The 18715-nt window shown below is 48.7% G+C and overlaps 1 protein-coding gene and 1 long non-coding RNA gene across 3 annotated transcripts; both read left to right on the forward strand.

Moving 5' to 3' along the window:
• Positions 1 to 357: 357 nt before the first annotated feature.
• On the forward strand, positions 358 to 10900 carry LOC307208510 (uncharacterized protein). 2 transcript variants are annotated; one of them, XM_079963149.1, is made up of 6 exons: positions 358 to 457; positions 3276 to 3875; positions 4111 to 4225; positions 5946 to 6022; positions 6929 to 7055; positions 9468 to 10900. In XM_079963149.1, the coding sequence occupies exons 2-6, from the start codon at positions 3453 to 3455 to the stop codon at positions 10571 to 10573; spliced, it is 1848 nt and encodes a 615-aa protein (XP_079819275.1). In that variant the 5' UTR covers positions 358 to 457; positions 3276 to 3452; the 3' UTR covers positions 10574 to 10900. The 2 variants fall into 2 exon arrangements, with proteins under 2 accessions (XP_079819275.1, XP_079819276.1); XM_079963150.1 differs by having other exon boundaries at positions 3280 to 3875.
• A 3757-nt stretch (positions 10901 to 14657) lies between these two features.
• LOC307209286 lies at positions 14658 to 15752 on the forward strand. Its single transcript, XR_013835513.1, has 2 exons — positions 14658 to 15649; positions 15691 to 15752. It is a non-coding gene; the product is annotated as an uncharacterized lncRNA (long non-coding RNA).
• Positions 15753 to 18715: the final 2963 nt, after the last annotated feature.

Here is an 18715-nt window from a genome sequence, read left to right on the forward strand (position 1 = left end):
TGCCTACTGCAATAGCGCCCTGATTATTTTTTGGGTTTATTTATTTTTTGCAGGGGGGGGGGAAGGAGATCCCAGGCTCGTTTGATGCTCTGCGCGCCCCCTACCCTCCTCCTTGCACGCCTCTCCAGGAACCCAGCCTCCATCGCTTTAACCCTTTCCTCGCCGAGGACCCCCCCACACACAGAGGGCCTCCCTCCCCATCGCCCCCCCCGCCCACCCCCGGGATCCCTTTGCAAAAGCCGCGCCTGCAAGAGGACTTTGCAGCTGGGGGCGCCTAGGGGCGCCGCTGCTCTCTGGCGCGGGGCTCTCCTTCTGTTCCTTCCCTTGCGACTTTGGGGGGGCGGGGTTAAAGACCCCCACCCCCTTGAAGGGATCTCCCTCTGCAGATCACTTCCTGCTCGCACCCCCTCCACTCCCAGGCATCGTTTGGGAAAGTGAGGAGGGTTTGCGCTCCTGGGTGAGTGTGGGGTGGAGGTCTCGTGGGGGGGGGGTCTGGATGGGAGTGGGGAGGGGTGCATCCCAGGAATCTTGCATGCAGAAGTCCGCCCCCCTCTTTCTCTGCCTGCTGTCACCCCCCACGCCAAGCCCCATGCAAAACGCATCTGGGGCTTTTTCGATCAAAGAGGCGAGGAGAGATCCCCTCTTTTGGAGCCCAAAGACGGTTTTCACATATTATATTACAATACAGATGTACCAAAGCCAACACCATTTCCTCCCCATACATTTACATTTCTATTTCCTCCATCCATCATATTATTATTTTCTCCTTCCTCCCACTTCCCTCCGCTCCCACTCGATTTCCTCCACATTATACAATTTACAATAACCTTTGCATTCTACAACCTTCTCAAATCATCTTATGTATTCTTATTATCTTTCCTTACTCATTTTTCTTCCATCCAGTACTTCACATTTCAATCTAGGCATATTAGCATATCTTTTTTTTTGAGCAAGATTTTGCCATATATTCATCAAAACATTTCCACTCCTTTTTAAATTTTTGATTCGACTGATTTCTTATTATAGCAGTTAATTTTGCCAAAATTAAATATCCATTTAGTTTACAAATCCATTCCTCCTTTGTGGGTATAGTTTGTGACTTCCACCTATCAGCAATCACTATTCTAACAGCTGTACTTGCATATAGAAACCCCCCCCCCCCCGGTATCTCATCATCTATCAGTCCAAGGAGATATATCTCTGATTTCTTTGTTATTGATATTTTCAACATCTTTAGTTCTTCGTGTACTACTATCAAAAATTTCTTAATTTCCTCACACTTCCACCACGTATGTACTGTTGAGCCGCTTGGTCCTTGCGGTGCAATTAGGATCACAGACTTGCAGCGTTGGAAGGGACCTTGTGGGTCATCCAGCCATCCTCTGCAGTACTGGCGTCATAAGGAAGGGGGCCCTGGCTGAAGTGGGGGAGATCACCTGCCTGGCATGCAGAAGGTTCCCAGGTCCAATCCCTGGTGACCTTTCTAGGTAGGGCTGGGGGAGGGAGCCCTGAGTCTGAAACCCAGGAGAGCCGCTGGTGTGGGCATTTCTGAGTTCAATGCACTCCGGTGCTCTGGGCTCAGTACATCAGGGAGCTATAGCTCCCTGTGTGCCGTCCCAGGATATATGGGTTGCTGTCTATAGTGTGACAGGCCTGTGCTCTGCAGAGAGAGCAGACTGGTGGAACCAGGTCCAGGGAAACAACACCCTCCTTGGACTTTGCAGAACTTTTGAGTTACGCAGGGCTCGCCAGTGTGGTGTAATGGTTAAGAGCGGTGGACTCGTAATCTGGTGAACCGGGTTCGCTTCCCCGCTCCTCCACATGCAGCTGCTGGGTGACCTTGGGCTAGTCACACTTCTTTGAAGTCTCTCAGCCTCACTCACCCCACAGAGTGTTTGTTGTGGGGGAGGAAGGGAAAGGAGTTTGTTAGCCGCTTTGAGGCTTCTTCTGGTAGTGATAAAGCGGGATATCAAATCCAAACTCCTCTTCTTCTTCTTCATTAGGCCGGACGTCTTAAAGAAATAGTCTTTCCACTTCTGCATCTCCATCTGTCTTTGGATAGACGCCTCTTCGAGTTCTCTCCATGGTTCTCTGCAGTTTGCTTCCTGCAGCAACGTGGGCCTTGCTGCTGAAATAAATTAATGACTGATAAATAGACGCGGGTGGCGCTGTGGGTAAAAGCCTCAGTGCCTAGGGCTTGCCGATCGAACCAACCCCAGAGTCTGTCAAGACTGGCCCGTACGGGCAGGGGTACCTTTACCTTTACCTTTAAATAGATTATATGCATGCATTGGACACTTCAGCTTTCAAGTCTAATGAAGTGTGTGTGTTTTTCTTTTCGTCATGATCTGAGTTTTTGCAAAGGACTCCCCCGATTGTTTTATTCTTCCTCTAGTTGATTTTCTCTTCCCTGTTCTTTGTCCTAAATTGACGTATCCTTTGACTTGCTCTGTTTCGTTATTTTCTAATTGTATATACTGTTCTCTTCTTCAACCATTACTTTAGCCATAGCGGCCTTCACTCCAACCTTTCCTGATTCCCCATTTAGTTCTTTCAGGTTTGCTGCTCAAATCCTGCCTAAGATCTTCCCTTCGGTTGGACTCTGTGAGAAGAGAATGCTGGATTAAATTAGACCCCTTCGGTCTGATCCGGCTCAGGAATCCTCTTGTGTTCATTTCTTGCCGTTCTTGTCAAATTTTGGCTATTAACAGCTACATCAGACAATAACGACGAAGGGAATATTTCTGACTGAGGAGGACACAGGCAGAGGGCCTTCTTGGTGGTGGCACTTGCCCTGTAGAACGCCCTCCCGTCAGATGTCAAGGAAATAAACAACTACAGTGGTACCTCGGGTTACAGATGCTACAGGTTACATACGCTTCAGGTTACAGACTCCGCTAACCCAGAAATAGTACCTCGGGTTAAGAACTTTGCTTCAGGATGAGATCAGAAATTGTGTGGCGGTGGCAGCACCAGCAGGAGGCCCCATTAGCTAACGTGGTCCTAAAGATTAAGAACAGTTTCAGGTTAAGAATAGACCTCCAGAACGAATTAAGTTCTTAACCCAAGGTACCACTGTATCTGACTTTTAGAAGACATCTGAAGGCAGCCCTGTTTAGGGAAGTTATTAATGTTTGATTTTTATTCCATTTTTAATATTCTGTTGGGAGCCACCCAGAGTGGCTGGGGAAACCCAGCCAGATGGGTGCAGTATAAATAAATTATGATTATGATTACAGTGATACGTCTGGTTAAGAACTTTTCCCCCCTTTCAGGTAGAAGCTGAAGCCGATTGTCTTTCGCCTGTGAAGTATTTCCCAGAGAAAGCAGTTTGGAACAGACCGCCTTGTAAAGCCAGCCGGTAACCCCCTTGAATCCTCCTTGCCTTGGCAATGAAAGGAACCTTTTGTGCATGAAGGTATTTGAGGGACCTTTCTGAGCACTGAGAGAAAATGGAGGTGCCAGGAATCTCCCCGGGCAACGAGGCAGCAGGAAAGGACCCTCGGGCCCCCCAGGCTGGAAGCAGCAGGGCATTATGGGAGAAAACAGGGCAGAAGACCCTAGGTGGAAAAAATGCCCACCTGGATGCTCAAGGCCTGTACTTCAAGGAGTTTTTCTACCGGGAAGCCGAGGGTCCCAGAGAGGTCTGCAGCCGCCTCCATCACTTTTACCGTCTGTGGCTGAAGCCAGAAAGGCACACGAAGGCCCAAATGCTGGACCTGGTGGTCCTGGAGCAGTTCCTGGCTGTCCTCCCCCTGGAGATGGAGAACTGGGTCAGGGAGTGCGGAGCAGAGACCAGCTCCCAGGCGGTGGCCCTGGTGGAAGGTCTCATCCTGAGCCAGGTGGAGGGGAAGAAGCAGGGAGAGGAGAAGCAGGTGAGAGGGTTAAATCTTGGTAGTTGCAAATGGCAGGTGATCGAAGGGTCTGGTATAGGGGAGGCGTTCCGGGAGAGATTGGGGTCCCCACGCTTTATAGGTCCCAAGCCGGCACTTGGAATTGGGCTCAGAGACGGACAGACAACCACAAAGACTTAGAAATCTCCAGGGATTCAAGGAGTCTTAGAAGCAAAGCTCCTCACCTGCATCTTCTCTGCCTGGGGTTCCATTTCAGGTGGAGAAGACTTCAGCCATAGCAGCCATGGCAGATTTCTCTGGGGTAGAAGAAACCCCATCGGACACTGGACTGAGGTCAGTGTTAGGGGGGACCCAGCAGAAGGTTGATGGAGGTAAGAATCAAGGGGACATATTTCAAGTTGGCCAGAGGGTTGGGATTGGGGAGGGAGTTAGGTGAGGTGGCTGCACGGCTGGGGGTTTGGCTAGATGACCTTTGCAGTCCCTTCCATCCCTACGATTCTATTATTCTCTTTGTATTTTGTGGTTTTGTCCTGTTTTTTTAATGCTGCAAACCACCCCCCCTCCGATATCTACGGATGAAGGGTGTTATACAAATTTGATAAACAGTAATTTTGAAAAATGCTCTTTCGGTTATATAAATCTCATAAATTGAAAATGAATAAAAGGTTGTTTTTTTAAAAAAAATACATGTAGCACTTCATTTCATGGATCGAAATCAGTCTTTCCCCCCCCACTCTTATTTTTTGGGGACTTTGGGTTCACATATTTTATTTTAAAAGTTAATAAACCGCTTCCCAACCTGAGGCCATCAGAGCCATGTAGAAGGTGAAATTAAATACACAAAAACTATTGAGAACAATTAAAACTGTTCTTACAGGCTTACAGTTAATGTCCATAAATGACCAGGAGGGTCACTCCTCAGGGAAACCCTTCTTAAAGCACAACAAAATAGTCTTCAGGATGCAGAACCTCGACACCATGGACTTGTATTTGGTGCTAATCCTACTCAGAGTAGACCCATTGAAGTTCATGGACCCTCCTAAGGGCACATTCACATCCTAACATTTAAAGTGCTATGATGCCACTTTGCACAGTCATGGCTTCCCTCAAAGAATTATGGGAACTGTAGTGCAGTATGGTGCTGAGATTGGTTCAGAAACTCCCCCTTCCCGTCATTGAGCTACAATTCCCAGAGTGGTTTACCATTCCATCCGTCTACACAGGGTACTCCGGGAATTGTAGTGCCGTGAGGGCGTCCTAACAACTCACAGCACCCTTCAGCTACAGTTCCCAGAACCCTTTGCAGGAAGCTGTTTAAAAGGTAAAGGTACCCCTGCCCGTATGGGCCAGTCTTGACAGACTCTGGGGTTGTGCGCCCATCTCACTTAAGAGGCCAGGGGCCAGCGCTGTCCGGAGACACTTCCGGGTCACGTGGCCAGCGTGACATCGCTGCTCTGGCGAGCCAGAGCCGCACACGGAAACGCCGTTTACCTTCCCGCTGGTAAGCGGTCCCTATTTATCTACTTGCACCCGGAGGTGCTTTCGAACTGCTAGGTTGGCAGGCGCTGGGACCGAGCAGCGGGAGCGCACCCCGCCGCAGGGATTCGAACCGCCGACCTTTCGATCGGCAAGTCCTAGGCGCTGAGGCTTTAACCCACAGCGCCACCTGCGTCCCTAGGAAGCTGTTTAAAGCGGTGTAATTGGCCCCTGGCCTCTTAAGTGAGATGGGCGCACAACCCCAGAGTCTGTCAAGACTGGCCCGTACGGGCAGGGGTACCTTTACCTTTTTAATGCTGCTCTCAACATATATTGTGAATGTGGCTCAACTCGGATGCGTTCATTTCCTTCCTCTTAAGTAGGATCAGCATTTTGGATCCAGCCCCATGATGCTGGGGGCCTGATTTTGGCTAGCTACTGATTCCAGAGGCCTGGAGGCACAAGGCCCGAAATCTAAAGCAGCCATCTTGAACTAGGCAAAAAGCAAACGTGGAGACAGATTTTACTTCAGCCCACAAACTGAAGTGCCAAATTTATGTATTTTCTAGAAGAAAAGGACAAGGGCCGCATCCTCACATCCTTTCTCTTCCCCAGGTGTTTGGATGGAAAAAGGACTTCATTCTCTTCCTGCCCAAGTGAAAATGGAAGTGGCACACTCTCCACCGGATCAGGTCATCATTGCAGAGATTTGTTTGTTTAATTCCATTTACAGGCAACCGCCCCACTTATGCTGAGGTTGGATTCTCGGGTACTGCGCATAGACATGAGCACAATATATGCCAGGAGGCTAAGTTGGGTCAGAATCGAGTACACTCTCCCAGAGTTAATGCTGAATACATTACTTCTGGACAATACGCCACCGTAGCCGCTGGAGGGCCATGAAAACTTGTGTCCTGGGCTTTTTAGACTCATCTACCCATCGCGGGTGGCGCTGTGGGTTAAACCACAGAGCCCAGGACTTGCCGATCATAAGGTCGGCGGTTCGAATCCCCACGACGGAGTGAGCTCTCATTGCTTGGTCCCTGCTCCTGCTGACTTAGCAGTTTGAAAGCACGTCAAAGTGCAAGTAGATAAATAGGTACCGCTCCGGCGGGAAGGTAAACGGCGTTTCCGTGCGCTGCTCTGGTTCGCCAGAAGTGGCTTAGTCATGCTGGCCACATGACCCGGAAGCTGTACGCCGGCTCCCTCGGCCAATAAAGCGAGATGAGCACCGCAACCCCAGAGTCAGCCACGACTGGACCTAATGGTCAGGGGTCCCTTTACCTTTACCCATCTGAAACCAAAAGGGCACAGTGGTTGCTAGATGTGAAATAGTTTGGCATTGTTTTCAGCTCTCCTACCCCACTGTTTGAGGCACCTAGTTGGCCACTGTGAGAACAGGATGCTGGGCTTTATGGGCCATTGGCCTGATCCAGCATGTTCTTCTTATGCTCTTGAAAACTGCCTGTTCACAAGACTACCACTGACCAATGTCCAGATCCTGCAGGAGAACTTCTCCACCTTTTACTGTCTCTCTCCCCCCCCAAAAAAAATTCTTGCGTTATCCAGTAAGACAACCTGTTTCCTTTGTCTTTCAGGGCCCGGTGACCTTTGAGGAGGTGGCTGTGCATTTCGCAGAGGAGGAGTGGGCTCTGCTGGATCCGGCCCAGAGAGCTCTGCACAGGGAAGTCATGGAGGAGAATTATGGGACTCTGAACTCTCTGTGTAAGGCTCACTGCTCTCCCTTGGCAGACAGACACAGAAAGGAGGGATTTCAGCCACTCTTTTCCTGCTTCATTTATTGCACTGTTTGAGCAGAACAACAGCAGCATGCTCGATTTTTATTTTAAATTAAGATACTTGCGCAGCTGACCACAGTACCCCATTACTTGCCAATTGGATTATTGCAATGCAATGAAGATGACACAGAGACTTCACTGGGCCCCAAATGCAACAGCCAGATTACTGGCTGGGGTTACCCACAGATCTTAGGGGAGCGGGTGGTTCAGTGGTCTAAACCACTGAGCCTCTTGGGCTTGCTGATCAGAAGGTCAGTTCAAATCCATGATGGAGTGAGCTCCCGTTGCTCTGTCCCAGCTCCTGCCAACCTAGCAGTTCGAAAGCACACCAGCGCAAGTAGATAAATAGGTACTGCTCTGGCGGGAAGGTAAACAGCATTTCCGTGCACTCTGGTTTCCATCACTGTGTCCTATTGCGCCAGAAGCGGTTTAGTCATGCTGGCCACATGATCCGGAAAGCTGTCGGTGGACAAACGCCGTCTCTCTCAGCCTGAAACCGAGAGGAGTGCTGCAACCCCATAGTCGCCTTTGACTGGACTTAACTGTGCAGGGGTCCTTTACCCTACCTGCAGAGCTCATATAACCCCTGTTTCAAAACAGCTGTATTCGTGACCAGTTCTTTTCTGGGTCTAGTTGAAGGTCCTCGTGTTAGTGTTTATAAGCCCTAAACCAGGGCTGGCCAACTCCCAAGAGACTGTGATCTACTCACAGAGTTAAAAACTTGCAGTGATCTATCCCTTCTTTAGGGGTTCAGGTCATGCTTGTTGAACTTTTTTTACGAAAGTGGGAAAGCACAGTTTTTTGGGGGGTACAGGACTAAAATGTTGAGCTTTTTTAGGGGAGCCAAAGTTGTTGAGCTTCTTTGGGGGGAGCCACTGATCTACTGGTGATCTACCACGGGCATCCAGTGATCTACCGGTAGATCATGATCTACCTGTTGGACATGCCTGCCCTAAACAATTCAGGTTGCAAATACAGGAGGGACCACGTCCTTCCCTAAAGACCTTCTTGGGTGCTGAGACCACCAGAGGGGACCCTCTTGGTAGTTCCTCCACACTCGAGGGTGGTGTGGCCCCCTAAGCTGTGGGATTTCTTGCGCACAAAGGTGGGAGCTTCATTTTACAGCTCCCAGAGAAGGCCTCTTTGCCTTGCCTTTTGACACTAGAGGTGTGTGTTTTTAAAAGGTAAAGGGGACCCCTGACCATTAGGTCCAGTTGTGGCCGACTCTGGGGTTGCGGTGCTCACCTCGCTTTATTGGCCGAGGGAACTGGCGTACAGCTTCCGGGTCATGTGGCCAGCATGACTAAGCCGCTTCTGGTGAACCAGAGCAGCGCACGGAAACGCCGTTTACCTTCCAGCCGGAGCGGTACCTATTTATCTACTTGCACTTTGACTTGCTTTTGAACTGCTAGGTTGGCAGGAGCAGGGACCGAGCAACAGGAGCTCACCCCGTCATTGCGGGGATTTGAACCGCCGACCTTCAGCAAGTCCTAGGCTCTGTGGTTTAACCCACAGTGCCACCCTCATCCCTTGTGTTTTTAGGACCCGCCTAATTTCTGTGAGTTGTTTTAAAACAATTTTTTTTAACAGCGAGGCATCGTTGCATGCTCCTCTCTCAATCTGGAAGAACTGCAAGGTGTCTTGCAGTAAACAAAAAGAACCACGCAGAGTCAGAAGATCCACAGTAAAAGGAAAAACTTTACTGAGGCAAAAAAAACCCTTTGTTACAACAGTGGACAAGCAAAGAGAGAGGGGGGGGGCAGCTCGCTGAGCGCAGGAATTTATCTCTCCTGGCTCAGTCAAAACAATATTTGTATCAGAAATTAACCTGCTGGAAGCTTCCAGAATCTTCCAGCACTTTCTAGCACTTTCCAGTTTCTGCCCTGAAAGAAATTAGTCATGACAGTTTTGGCCCTTTCCTTGCAGTTTTTCATTATTACTTACTATTGATCGCCTCGTCTGAAGTATCTTGAGCAGGGATCAGCAAACTTTTTCAGCAGGGGGCTGGTCCACTGTCCCTCAGACCTTGTGGGTGGCCGGACTATATTTTGGAAAAAATAACAAATTCCTGTGCCCCACAAACAACCCAGAGATGCATTTTTAAAGAAAAGGATGCATTCTACTCATGTAAAAACATGCTGATTCTCGGACTGTCTGCGGGCCGGATTTAGAAGGCGGTTGGGCCAGATCCGGACCCCGGGCCTTAGTTTGCCTACCCATGATTTTGAGGCACAAAACGCAAAATCTGAAACACCTTACAAAAAGACAGCTGTAATGTAAATTGCCCAATAGCTGCTTGACAATCTGAGTCTCTGATTATCTTTCTTTATTCCTGCAGATGGTGGGCAGGAAAGGGAAGGGAGAAGGAAAGCTGGATCAGAACAGCCAGGGAAGATGAATTCTGTCTGTTCCCAAGAAATCCCACTCCCACAAGTATATCACAAAAAAGGAAAGACTCTGTGTTCAAAGCCGTCTATCTTTAGCACAGGTCAGGTGATCCATGAAGGGGAGACGCTCTTGATATGTTCGGAGTGTGGGAAGAGCTTCAACCGGAGCACAAACCTGACTCGGCACCAACGGATCCACACGGGAGAGAAGCCGTTTAAATGCTCTGAGTGCGGGAAGAGCTTCAGCCAGAAGATGAACCTTACACGACATCAGAGAGTGCACACAAGGGATAAACCCCATGAGTGCTCGGCGTGTGGGAAGAGCTTCAGTCAGAGCACAACCCTGAAAATACATCAGAGAATCCACACGGGGGAGAAACCGTACACATGCTCCGAATGCGGGAATAGCTTCCGTCAGAAGATAAATCTCACCAGGCATCAAAGAGCACACGCAAAAGAGAAACCCTACAAATGCCCCGAGTGTGGAAAGAGCTTCAGCCACAGCTCAAGCCTCAATGACCATCAGAGAATCCACACGGGGGAGAAACCCTACAAATGCTCCGAGTGTGGGAAGAGCTTCAGCCAGACCACCAGCTTTGCTTACCACCAGAGACTTCACTCTAGAGGGAAACCATACCAATGCCCCGAGTGCGGGAAAAACTTCAGCCATTGCTCAAACCTTAACGAACATCGGAGAATCCACACAGGGGAGAAACCGTACGAGTGTTCTGAGTGCAAGAAGACCTTCAGCCAGAAGATAAACCTTGCGAGGCATCGGAGGGTACATACAGGGGAGAAACCGTATCGGTGCTCAGAGTGCGGGAAGAAGTTCAGTGATGGCTCGAGCCTTAGTGCCCACCAGAGAATCCACACCGGAGAGAAGCCGTACAAATGTGCCGAGTGCGGGAAGGGCTTCAGCCAACTCACCAACTTCACTTACCATCAGAGAATCCACACAGGGGAGAAACCCTACGAATGCCCAGAGTGCGGGAAGAGTTTCAACCAGAAGATAAACCTTATTAGACATCAGAGAGTGCACAAAGGGAGGGCATCCTGAGAAGGATAGAGACATCTTTGGGATGCGGAAGGCACATGAGAAAGATATGAGGGTGACTTTCCTCTCCGGTGATTCACACAGAGGCAACGTATTACAAGCAGAGTGGAGCTTATCTGGTTTTAAGAGAGAATCCATAAAGGGGAGAAACCTAAGCTTGGTGAAAATGTAGAAAACCTGAATGACTTTTGTTTTGTTAGGCTTTCACCCCGGTCCATTTTATCAAATAAATCTGTCCTCCTAGTAAATACTCTAGCCAAGCCACCAGAGGGATAGATGAATACTTACAAGTAGCCTTTAATCAGAAAGAGAGGGAGGGAGCTGTTTTCTAGCTATGATATCGGATTGTTTTCTACAATGCCATGAATACTTTAATGCACGGGTAGGCAAACTAAGGTCCAAGGGCTGGATCTGGCCCATTCGCCTTCTATATCTGGCCCACGGACGGTCCGGGAATCAGCGTGTTTTTACATGAGTAGAATGTATGCTTTTATTTAAAATGCATCTCTGGGTTATTTGTGGGACATAGGATTCGTCCGGCCCCCCCACAAGGTCTGAGGGACAGTGGACCGGCCCACTGCTGAAAAAGTTTGCTGACCCCTGCTTTAATGTGACGTTGTCACGGCATGACAGTGGTTCCTGTTTGGCTGAAACCAGGAGCTTGGCTGCCAGGGTTTTGAGAGAACAATGAGTATTGTGACAGGTCAATATAAAGAGGTTAGCAGCAGCAACAACAACTTTATTATTTGTACCCCGCCCATTGGACTGGGTTGCCCCAGAACAGGATGGAATGTTATGAATTGCAGGGGATTGGAACAGATGACCATGCGGATCCCTTCCAACTCCACAGAAGAACTATGATTCTATGAATTTATTAACTGTGGATGGAGAGAATTCCTCTCTCTCAAAACACAAAGATCTGGGCACTCCGCCAATGAGACTGGTTGGATGGTCAGCTCAAGGCCAACAAAAGTGAAACAGCTTCTTCACCAACCGCAGCATGGTCAAGTTGCAGGAATGGTTCTGATGGGGACATGTAGCTTAGACATGTAGCTTTCTTACTTTTTTTATTTCGTACCATTTATACACTGCTTTGTAAAAAGCCTAGGAGTTGTGTGTTGTTGTTTTAAAAAAAGAAGATAAAACATTAAAATTATCACAAGAAAAATTAACAACTATAATTCTAAGCTTTAAAATAGCAATAGACCAAAAACAGATTACAGTGGTGCCCCGCAAGACGAACGCCTCGCAAGACGGAAAACCCGCTAGACGAAAGGGTTTTCCGTTTTGGAGGCGCTTCGCAAAACGAATTTCCCTATGGGCTTGCTTCGCAAGACGAATATGTCTTGCGAGTTCCTGTGGTTTTTTCCCCTCCCCCCCCTTTTCTAAGCAGCTAAGCCGCTTATCAGCTGATCCGCTAAGCTGATAAGCCGCTAAAAGCCGCTAAACCGCTAATAGCGCTAATCCGCTAAAATGTCAGTGGGCTTGCTTCGCAAGACGAAAAACCGCTATACGAAGAGACTCACGGAACGGATTAATTTCATCTTGCGAGGCACCACTGTAAAACCCGCATCAACTTTGTAAACTTGCCTAAACAGAAACATTTTTAGCAGGCACCAAAAGGAGTAATAATAATAATAATAATAATAATAATAATAGTCTTATTTATACCCTGCCCATCTGGCTGGGTTCCCCCAGTCACTCTGGGCAGTGTACAGTGAAGTCTCCCGCCTGGTATCAATAGGCAGGGAGTTCCCAAGGGTAGCTGCTGCCACACTTGAAGAGATGGAGGTCTTACTGACGCAGGACGGGGTATTGTTAGAAATGGTGTAGGCAGCTTCTAGAAGGGTAGGCCTATTGGTGGCTAAGAGATTTAAGGCTGGCTTTTCCACATACACAGATTGAGTTGGTCTGAAGGACAGCACATGACCAATGGCAAAATGCTTGGAAATCAATGGAGTCGTCATTCTGGGGAGGCCAAAGGCTACGGGGCTGGTGTCTGCAACGGTGCCCCTTTGTGGGCGTAACGTGGATCACAGCTCCAAAGTCTCACCTTTCATAGTCTCCTTTGGAAACGGCTCTGGATAATTTCCAAGCTCCTGCTACCTGGGACATGGAAGGTTGGACCTGAGGCCTGGCAGCGAAGTCCAATTCACCCAATATTTTGGGGGGTGCCCTGGCTTAAGATGTATTGCCTCGAGCAAGGGGGTTGGATTTAGATGGCTTACGAAGCCCCCACCCTGACACCCCAAACTCCATGATTATGTTCGCAACACATGTGCTCTGCCATAGAATTCTGCCCCCTCCTCCTCATGTAAAGTAGAGCAGTACAATGGTGCCTCGCAAGACGAAATTAATCCGTTCCGTGAGGCTCTTCGTATAGTGGTTTTTTCGTCTTGCGAAGCAAGCCAATTGACAGCGGATTAGCGCTATTAGCGGTTTAGCGGCTTTTAGCGGATCAGCTGATAAGCGGCTTAGCGGCTTAGGAAAAGGGGGGGGAAAGGGGGAAAAACCCGCAGGAACTCGCAAGACATTTCGTCTTGCGAAGCAAGCCCATAGGGAAATTTGTTTTGCGAAGTGCCTCCAAAATGGAAAACCCTTTCGTCTAGCGGGTTTTCCGTCTTGCGAGGCGTTCATCTTGCGGGGCACCACTGTATTTGTGGTGGCTGTATTTTGTCTTGGATATGTTACAAATATTTTGTTAGCAATGTTGTGTTCACTTTGCTCGCTGTAATTTAACTTTGTCCCGTCCCCCAAGACGTTGCTGAAGTACATGTCCCCTCCCCAACCCAGTCACAGCATGCCCAATGGTCAGGGGTATTGGCAGTGTAGCAGCAGGGATCATACAGTTTGCCATGTAAGGGTTAATTCTCCTAATGTTAGTACATTAGCTAAGAGGGGTAGTGCTGCTGCTTAGAGACCAGATAGTATTGCATGATCTTCACTGAGGTAACACATTCTCTGATTGGTTGTGTAGTTATTAATTTTTTGTATGAGTCATATGCATTTATTAATTATAGATATCAAGAGTGACATTCATTTTCTGACCCTAGCTACAATTCTGCTGTATCTTATATCAAGTCAGAGACACTGGCTGTATAGTCTGAGGCAGATTTCCCTTTCTGTGTTTAGTTGAATGTCTTCCTCCTACGTACGAGGCCTGACCTAAAAGAGACAAAACTTGTTCCTTTCTCCTCAAATTATATGCTGTTTTTGCTCAGTTTGACTCAGTACAGTGTTAATCAGAATTCCTCTCTGGGCTCTGTCTTCATTTTTAAAGTGACTTTGGTAACAAAGGCTGAAGGGAGTTGGGCATGTCAATAACATCTTTATGGCCTCGGCCCAATGTGCTCAGTTATCCCTCACTGCGGGCTAGATCACCTTCATACATCTTTAAACAACAAAGAGTCCTGTGGCAATTCAAAGACTAACATGTTTATTACGGGTCGGTCGGCATCCATCTGTCTTGGGAGACAATGAAGGAGTGTGCCTTGGGAATGAAGTCGAGCTATTCAAAGGTCACAGCGCTTGCTGTGGCTGTAGAGACCGATAAGGGAGAGACATGTTTGGACTACTGCAATGCGCTCTACCTTTGAAGGTGACTTGGAAACTACAACTAATCCAGAATGCGGCAGCTAGACTGCTGACTGGGAGCGGACACCGAGACCATATAACACCAGTCCTGAAAGACCTAGTTTGGCTCCCAGTAGGTTTCTGATCACAATTCAAAGTCTTGGTGCTGACCTTTAAAGCCCTAAATGGCCTTCACCCAGTATATCTGAAGGAGCATCTCCACCCCCATCGTTCTGCCCGGACACTGAGGTCCAGTGCTGAGGGCCTTCTGGCAGTTCCCTCACTGCAAGAAGCAAAGTTACATGGAACCAGGCAGAGGGCCTTCTCGGTAGTGGTGCCTGCCCTGTGGAACACCCTCCCATCAGATGTCAAGGAGATAAGCAACTATCTGACTTTCGGAAGACATCTGAAGGCAGTCCTGTTTAGGGAAGTTCCATGCCGTTCTTGCACATTTGGAGCAGCGGGGGGGTTATGCCAGACTCCTTTTTTTAGATTTCAGCTCGGCCTTTTATACCATTCTACCACAACGTCTGATGTCTAAACTGGAAGATCTGGGGCTTCCGTTATCACTTTGTGGGTGGATATTGGACTTTCTGTCAGACCGCCCCCAGAGGGTTCGGTTGGACCCTTATACCTCTAATACGCTTAAGACTAACACAGGAACACCACAGGGATGCGTACTTAGTCCGCTCCTTTATATTCTCTACACGTACGATTGTGTCGCTGCTCACCCTAGTAATAGGGTTGTCAAATTTGCAGATGACACAACTGTGATTGGGCTCATCTCTGAAAGGGAGGGTGAAACGGACTATAGAGATGAGGTGGAGCGGCTGACAGAGTGGTGCAGAGCTAACAACTTGCTCATAAATACAAGGAAGACAAAGGAGCCTGTGGTGGACTTTAGGAGACAGAAGAGCAATGTCCAGCCACTTTTGATTGATGGGGTCTGTGTGGAGAGGGTAACAATGTTCAGATTTTTGGGTATTGAATTACAAGAGGATCTGTCCTGGAGTGCAAACACAAGGGGGCTTGTGAAGAAGGCGCAGCAGAGACTGTACTTTTTGAGAATCCTAAGGAAAAACCATCTTCCGCAGAAACTGCTGCTTGCCTTCTATCACTGTGCCATTGAGAGCGTGCTCACTTATGGCTTATGTGTGTGGTACGGAAGCTGTACTACCCAGGACAGGATGGGGCTGTGCAGAGTTGTGAAGGCAGCAGAAAGCATTGTTGGCTGCCCACTCTCCACCTTAGAGCAGATTTATGCCACAAGGTGCCATAGGAAGGCACTGGACATAGTAAAAGATCCATCGCATCCTGGTCACTGTCTCTTCGAGCTCCTGCCGTCGGGACGGAGATACAGGACGATGAAGACAAGAACAAGCCGTCTCAAGAGCAGCTTCTTCTCCAGAGCGATCTCGGCCCTGAATGGGAAACCTGGACTTTGAAAGTCATCTAATCTTCCTTGCTGTATTATACTGTATTGTTTTAATTAGTGTTTTTATAGTTGTTCTGATTTTGAGTGGAGTGCCCTACCTGGGTGGATGGAGCAGCCAAGTAATTTCATTGTCCCCGAGAGGGGGCAATGACAATAAAGATATTATTATTATTATTATTATTATTAATGTTTGATGTTTTATCGTGTTTTTAATATTCTGTGGGGAGCCACTAAACCACTGAGCCTAGGGCTTGCCGATTGGAAGGACGGCAGTTCGAATCCCCGCAATGGGGTGAGCTCCCGTTTTTCAGTCCCACTCCTGCCAACCTAGCCGTTCGAAAGCACGTCAAAGTGCAAGTAGATAAATAGGTACCGCTCCAGCGGGAAGCTAAATGGCATTTCCGTGTGCTGCTTTGGTTTCGCCAGAAGTGGCTTAGTCATGCTGGCCACATGACCCAGAAGCTGTACGCCGGCTCCTTTGGCCAGTAAAGCGAGATGAACGCTGCAACCCCAGAGTCGGCCACGGCTGGACTTAACTGTCAGGGGTCCTTTACCTTGTAGCAGGGAACACCCCCCCCCAATCATTCAGTTTGTACAAACTTCACACAAACTCACACTCACACACTACATACGCTACGCTTCTGTTATAAATTCATAGAAAATCAACCATACATTGGATTTGCACTGTTCCACTTTTATTTTACTCCATGAAGGAAGGACTACAAAATGGGGAAGGTTTGATACAGGGCAGCCATAATCCCTTCACCATCCCAGCACATCCACAGGAGCCCTGCCCAGTTGCTATGCCAACCCTGATGGTCCTAGACAGAAGACAATCAAGATCACAAAGAACTTGCGTATGGGAGTGGATTCAGCATGGACTGGAACAAAGGACAATGATCAGATCTTCCCTCAGGGGGCAGGAAACTGCCAACTCCCCTTTGTCCCCTGGAAGTGACTCATGGGGAGGGGGAGAGAAGGGAACCAGCCAGGTGACAGGACACTCAGGTTACCATTGCAACTCCTCCCTCAACCCCTCCTTTCTGTAATGTATGCATGATGTTTCTGGGGGTGGGCTTGACCTAGAGGAGGGGAATTTCAAAAGTTTTTATAAGGTCTTGCACACCATTTTTCTGTGTCTTTTCTCTCACCTGCAAGTGAGGGGAGCACCCTGTTGCAACAGTCAATAAAGGCCAAGCCTACAGGCTGCTGATTTGCTCCAATTTACTCTGGTTGGTGTCTTTACTTTTTGTCCAAGGAAGCCCTCGGATTTTTCCGGTAGCAACCTTTACCTGTGCCTTTACCTTTGGAAGCCTCCCAGAGTGGGTGGGGAAACCCAGCCAGATGGGCGCGGTAAAAATTATTATTATTACTGTATTGTTATTAGGTGGGGTGGATGAGACATGAAACCTCGCCTTCCATGGAGCAGAGGAGAGTTGGAAAAGCTTCACAAAAGGGCAACCAATATATGATCATGATGGTGATAAAATTTGTACCCACCCCAACAGACTGGGTTGCCCCAGCCCCTCTGGGTATCTTCCAACAAAAGCATAATAAAAGATCACACATTAAAAACTCCCCTCCACAGGGCTGCCTTCAGATGTCTTCTAAAAGTCAGATCTTTGTTTATTTCCTTGGCACCTGATGGGCGAGGGGACATCATGTGAAACCCCCCCCCCACAACTGATCACATGATATGGTGCACACCATTTGAATGGCAAAGCCCATCAGCTTGGGGGGAGGGCTGGCCCCCTCAAATATTTCACTGGGGGGGGGGAGGGGAACGGAACCTCCCCAGGAGTTGGCTCCAATGGCTCGCACCTGCAGCTCCTAGAAACGGCCAGAAGCAGCCACATCTTAGGAAATGGGCCGGCTAAACCAGGTGAGGGTAGCCGATGTGTTTCAAACCCTCACTGAGTTAGGGGCTTCCCCTGCATGAGAAGGCGGGCTCTAGCAACCCAGAGATTTTGCTTGTTTTTCTGTGACCCCCTTCTGGATTTTGGGGGGTGGGAGTCCATGTTCCCAAATGGAGCAGCACTCCAAGCACAGGAGCACTGAAGGCCATTTGCTATTTGCACCTATGTTTCCACTCTGCGCGGCTCCCGGGAGCATAACGGTGCGTAAAGGCGAAAACAACAACCCTGGGGAGCAGTTACAGATAGGTAGCCGTGTTGGTCTGCCATGTTGTTGTTTAGTCGTTTAGTCGTGTCCGACTCTTCGTGACCCCATGGACCAGAGAACGCCAGGCACTGCCCCCCGCAGCTTGGTCAGACTCATGCTGGTAACCTTGAAAACACTATCCAACCATCTCGTCCTCTGTCGCCCCCTTCTCCTTGTGCCCTCCATCTTTCCCAACATCAGGGTCTTCTCCAGGGAGTCTTCTCTTCTCATGAGGTGGCCAAAGTACTGGAGCCTCAGCTTCACAATCTGTCCTTCCAGTGAGCACTCAGGGCTGATTTCCTTCAGAATGGAGAGGTTTGATCTTCTTGCAGTCCATGGGACTCTCAAGAGTCTCCTCCAGCACCATAATTCAAAAGCATCAATTCTTCGGCGATCAGCCTTCTTTATGGTCCAGCTCTCACTTCCATACATCACTACTGGGAAAACCATAGCTTGAACTATACGGACCTTTGTCGGCAAGGTGATGTCTCTACTTCTCAAGATGCTGTCTAGGCCTGTCATTGCCCTTCTCCCAAGAAGCAGGCGTCTTTTAATTTCGTGGCTGCTGTCACCATCTGCAGTGATCATGGAGCCCAAGAAAGTAAAATCTCTCACTGCCTCCATTTCTTCCCCTTCTATTTGCCAGGATTGATCTTCTCCAATCTTCTGGCTGCCATAGTCAAAACAAAAAATTCCTTCCAGTAGTACCTTAAAGACCAACTAAGTTAGTTCTAGGTATGAGCTTTCGTGTGCATGCACACTTCTTCAGATACTCCTGGGGAGCAGGCAGCCTGTCTTGAAGAGGGAGGGTTGCGGGCAGGGAAAGAAAGCGTTGCAATGCAATGCAAAGCCCCACCTCCCTCGAAACCTCGCCAATCCCCACGGCGACTCCTGGTGGCCTTTAAAAAAATAATAATGCAGAGAGACAGAGAGAGACTGACTACTTTTGCATTCCTAGAGAGGCCCCTGTCTGCGGG

The sequence above is a fragment of the Podarcis cretensis genome, assembly GCF_951804945.1.
Source record: "Podarcis cretensis genome assembly, chromosome: 2".
NCBI classification, from domain to species: Eukaryota; Metazoa; Chordata; class Lepidosauria; order Squamata; family Lacertidae; genus Podarcis; species Podarcis cretensis.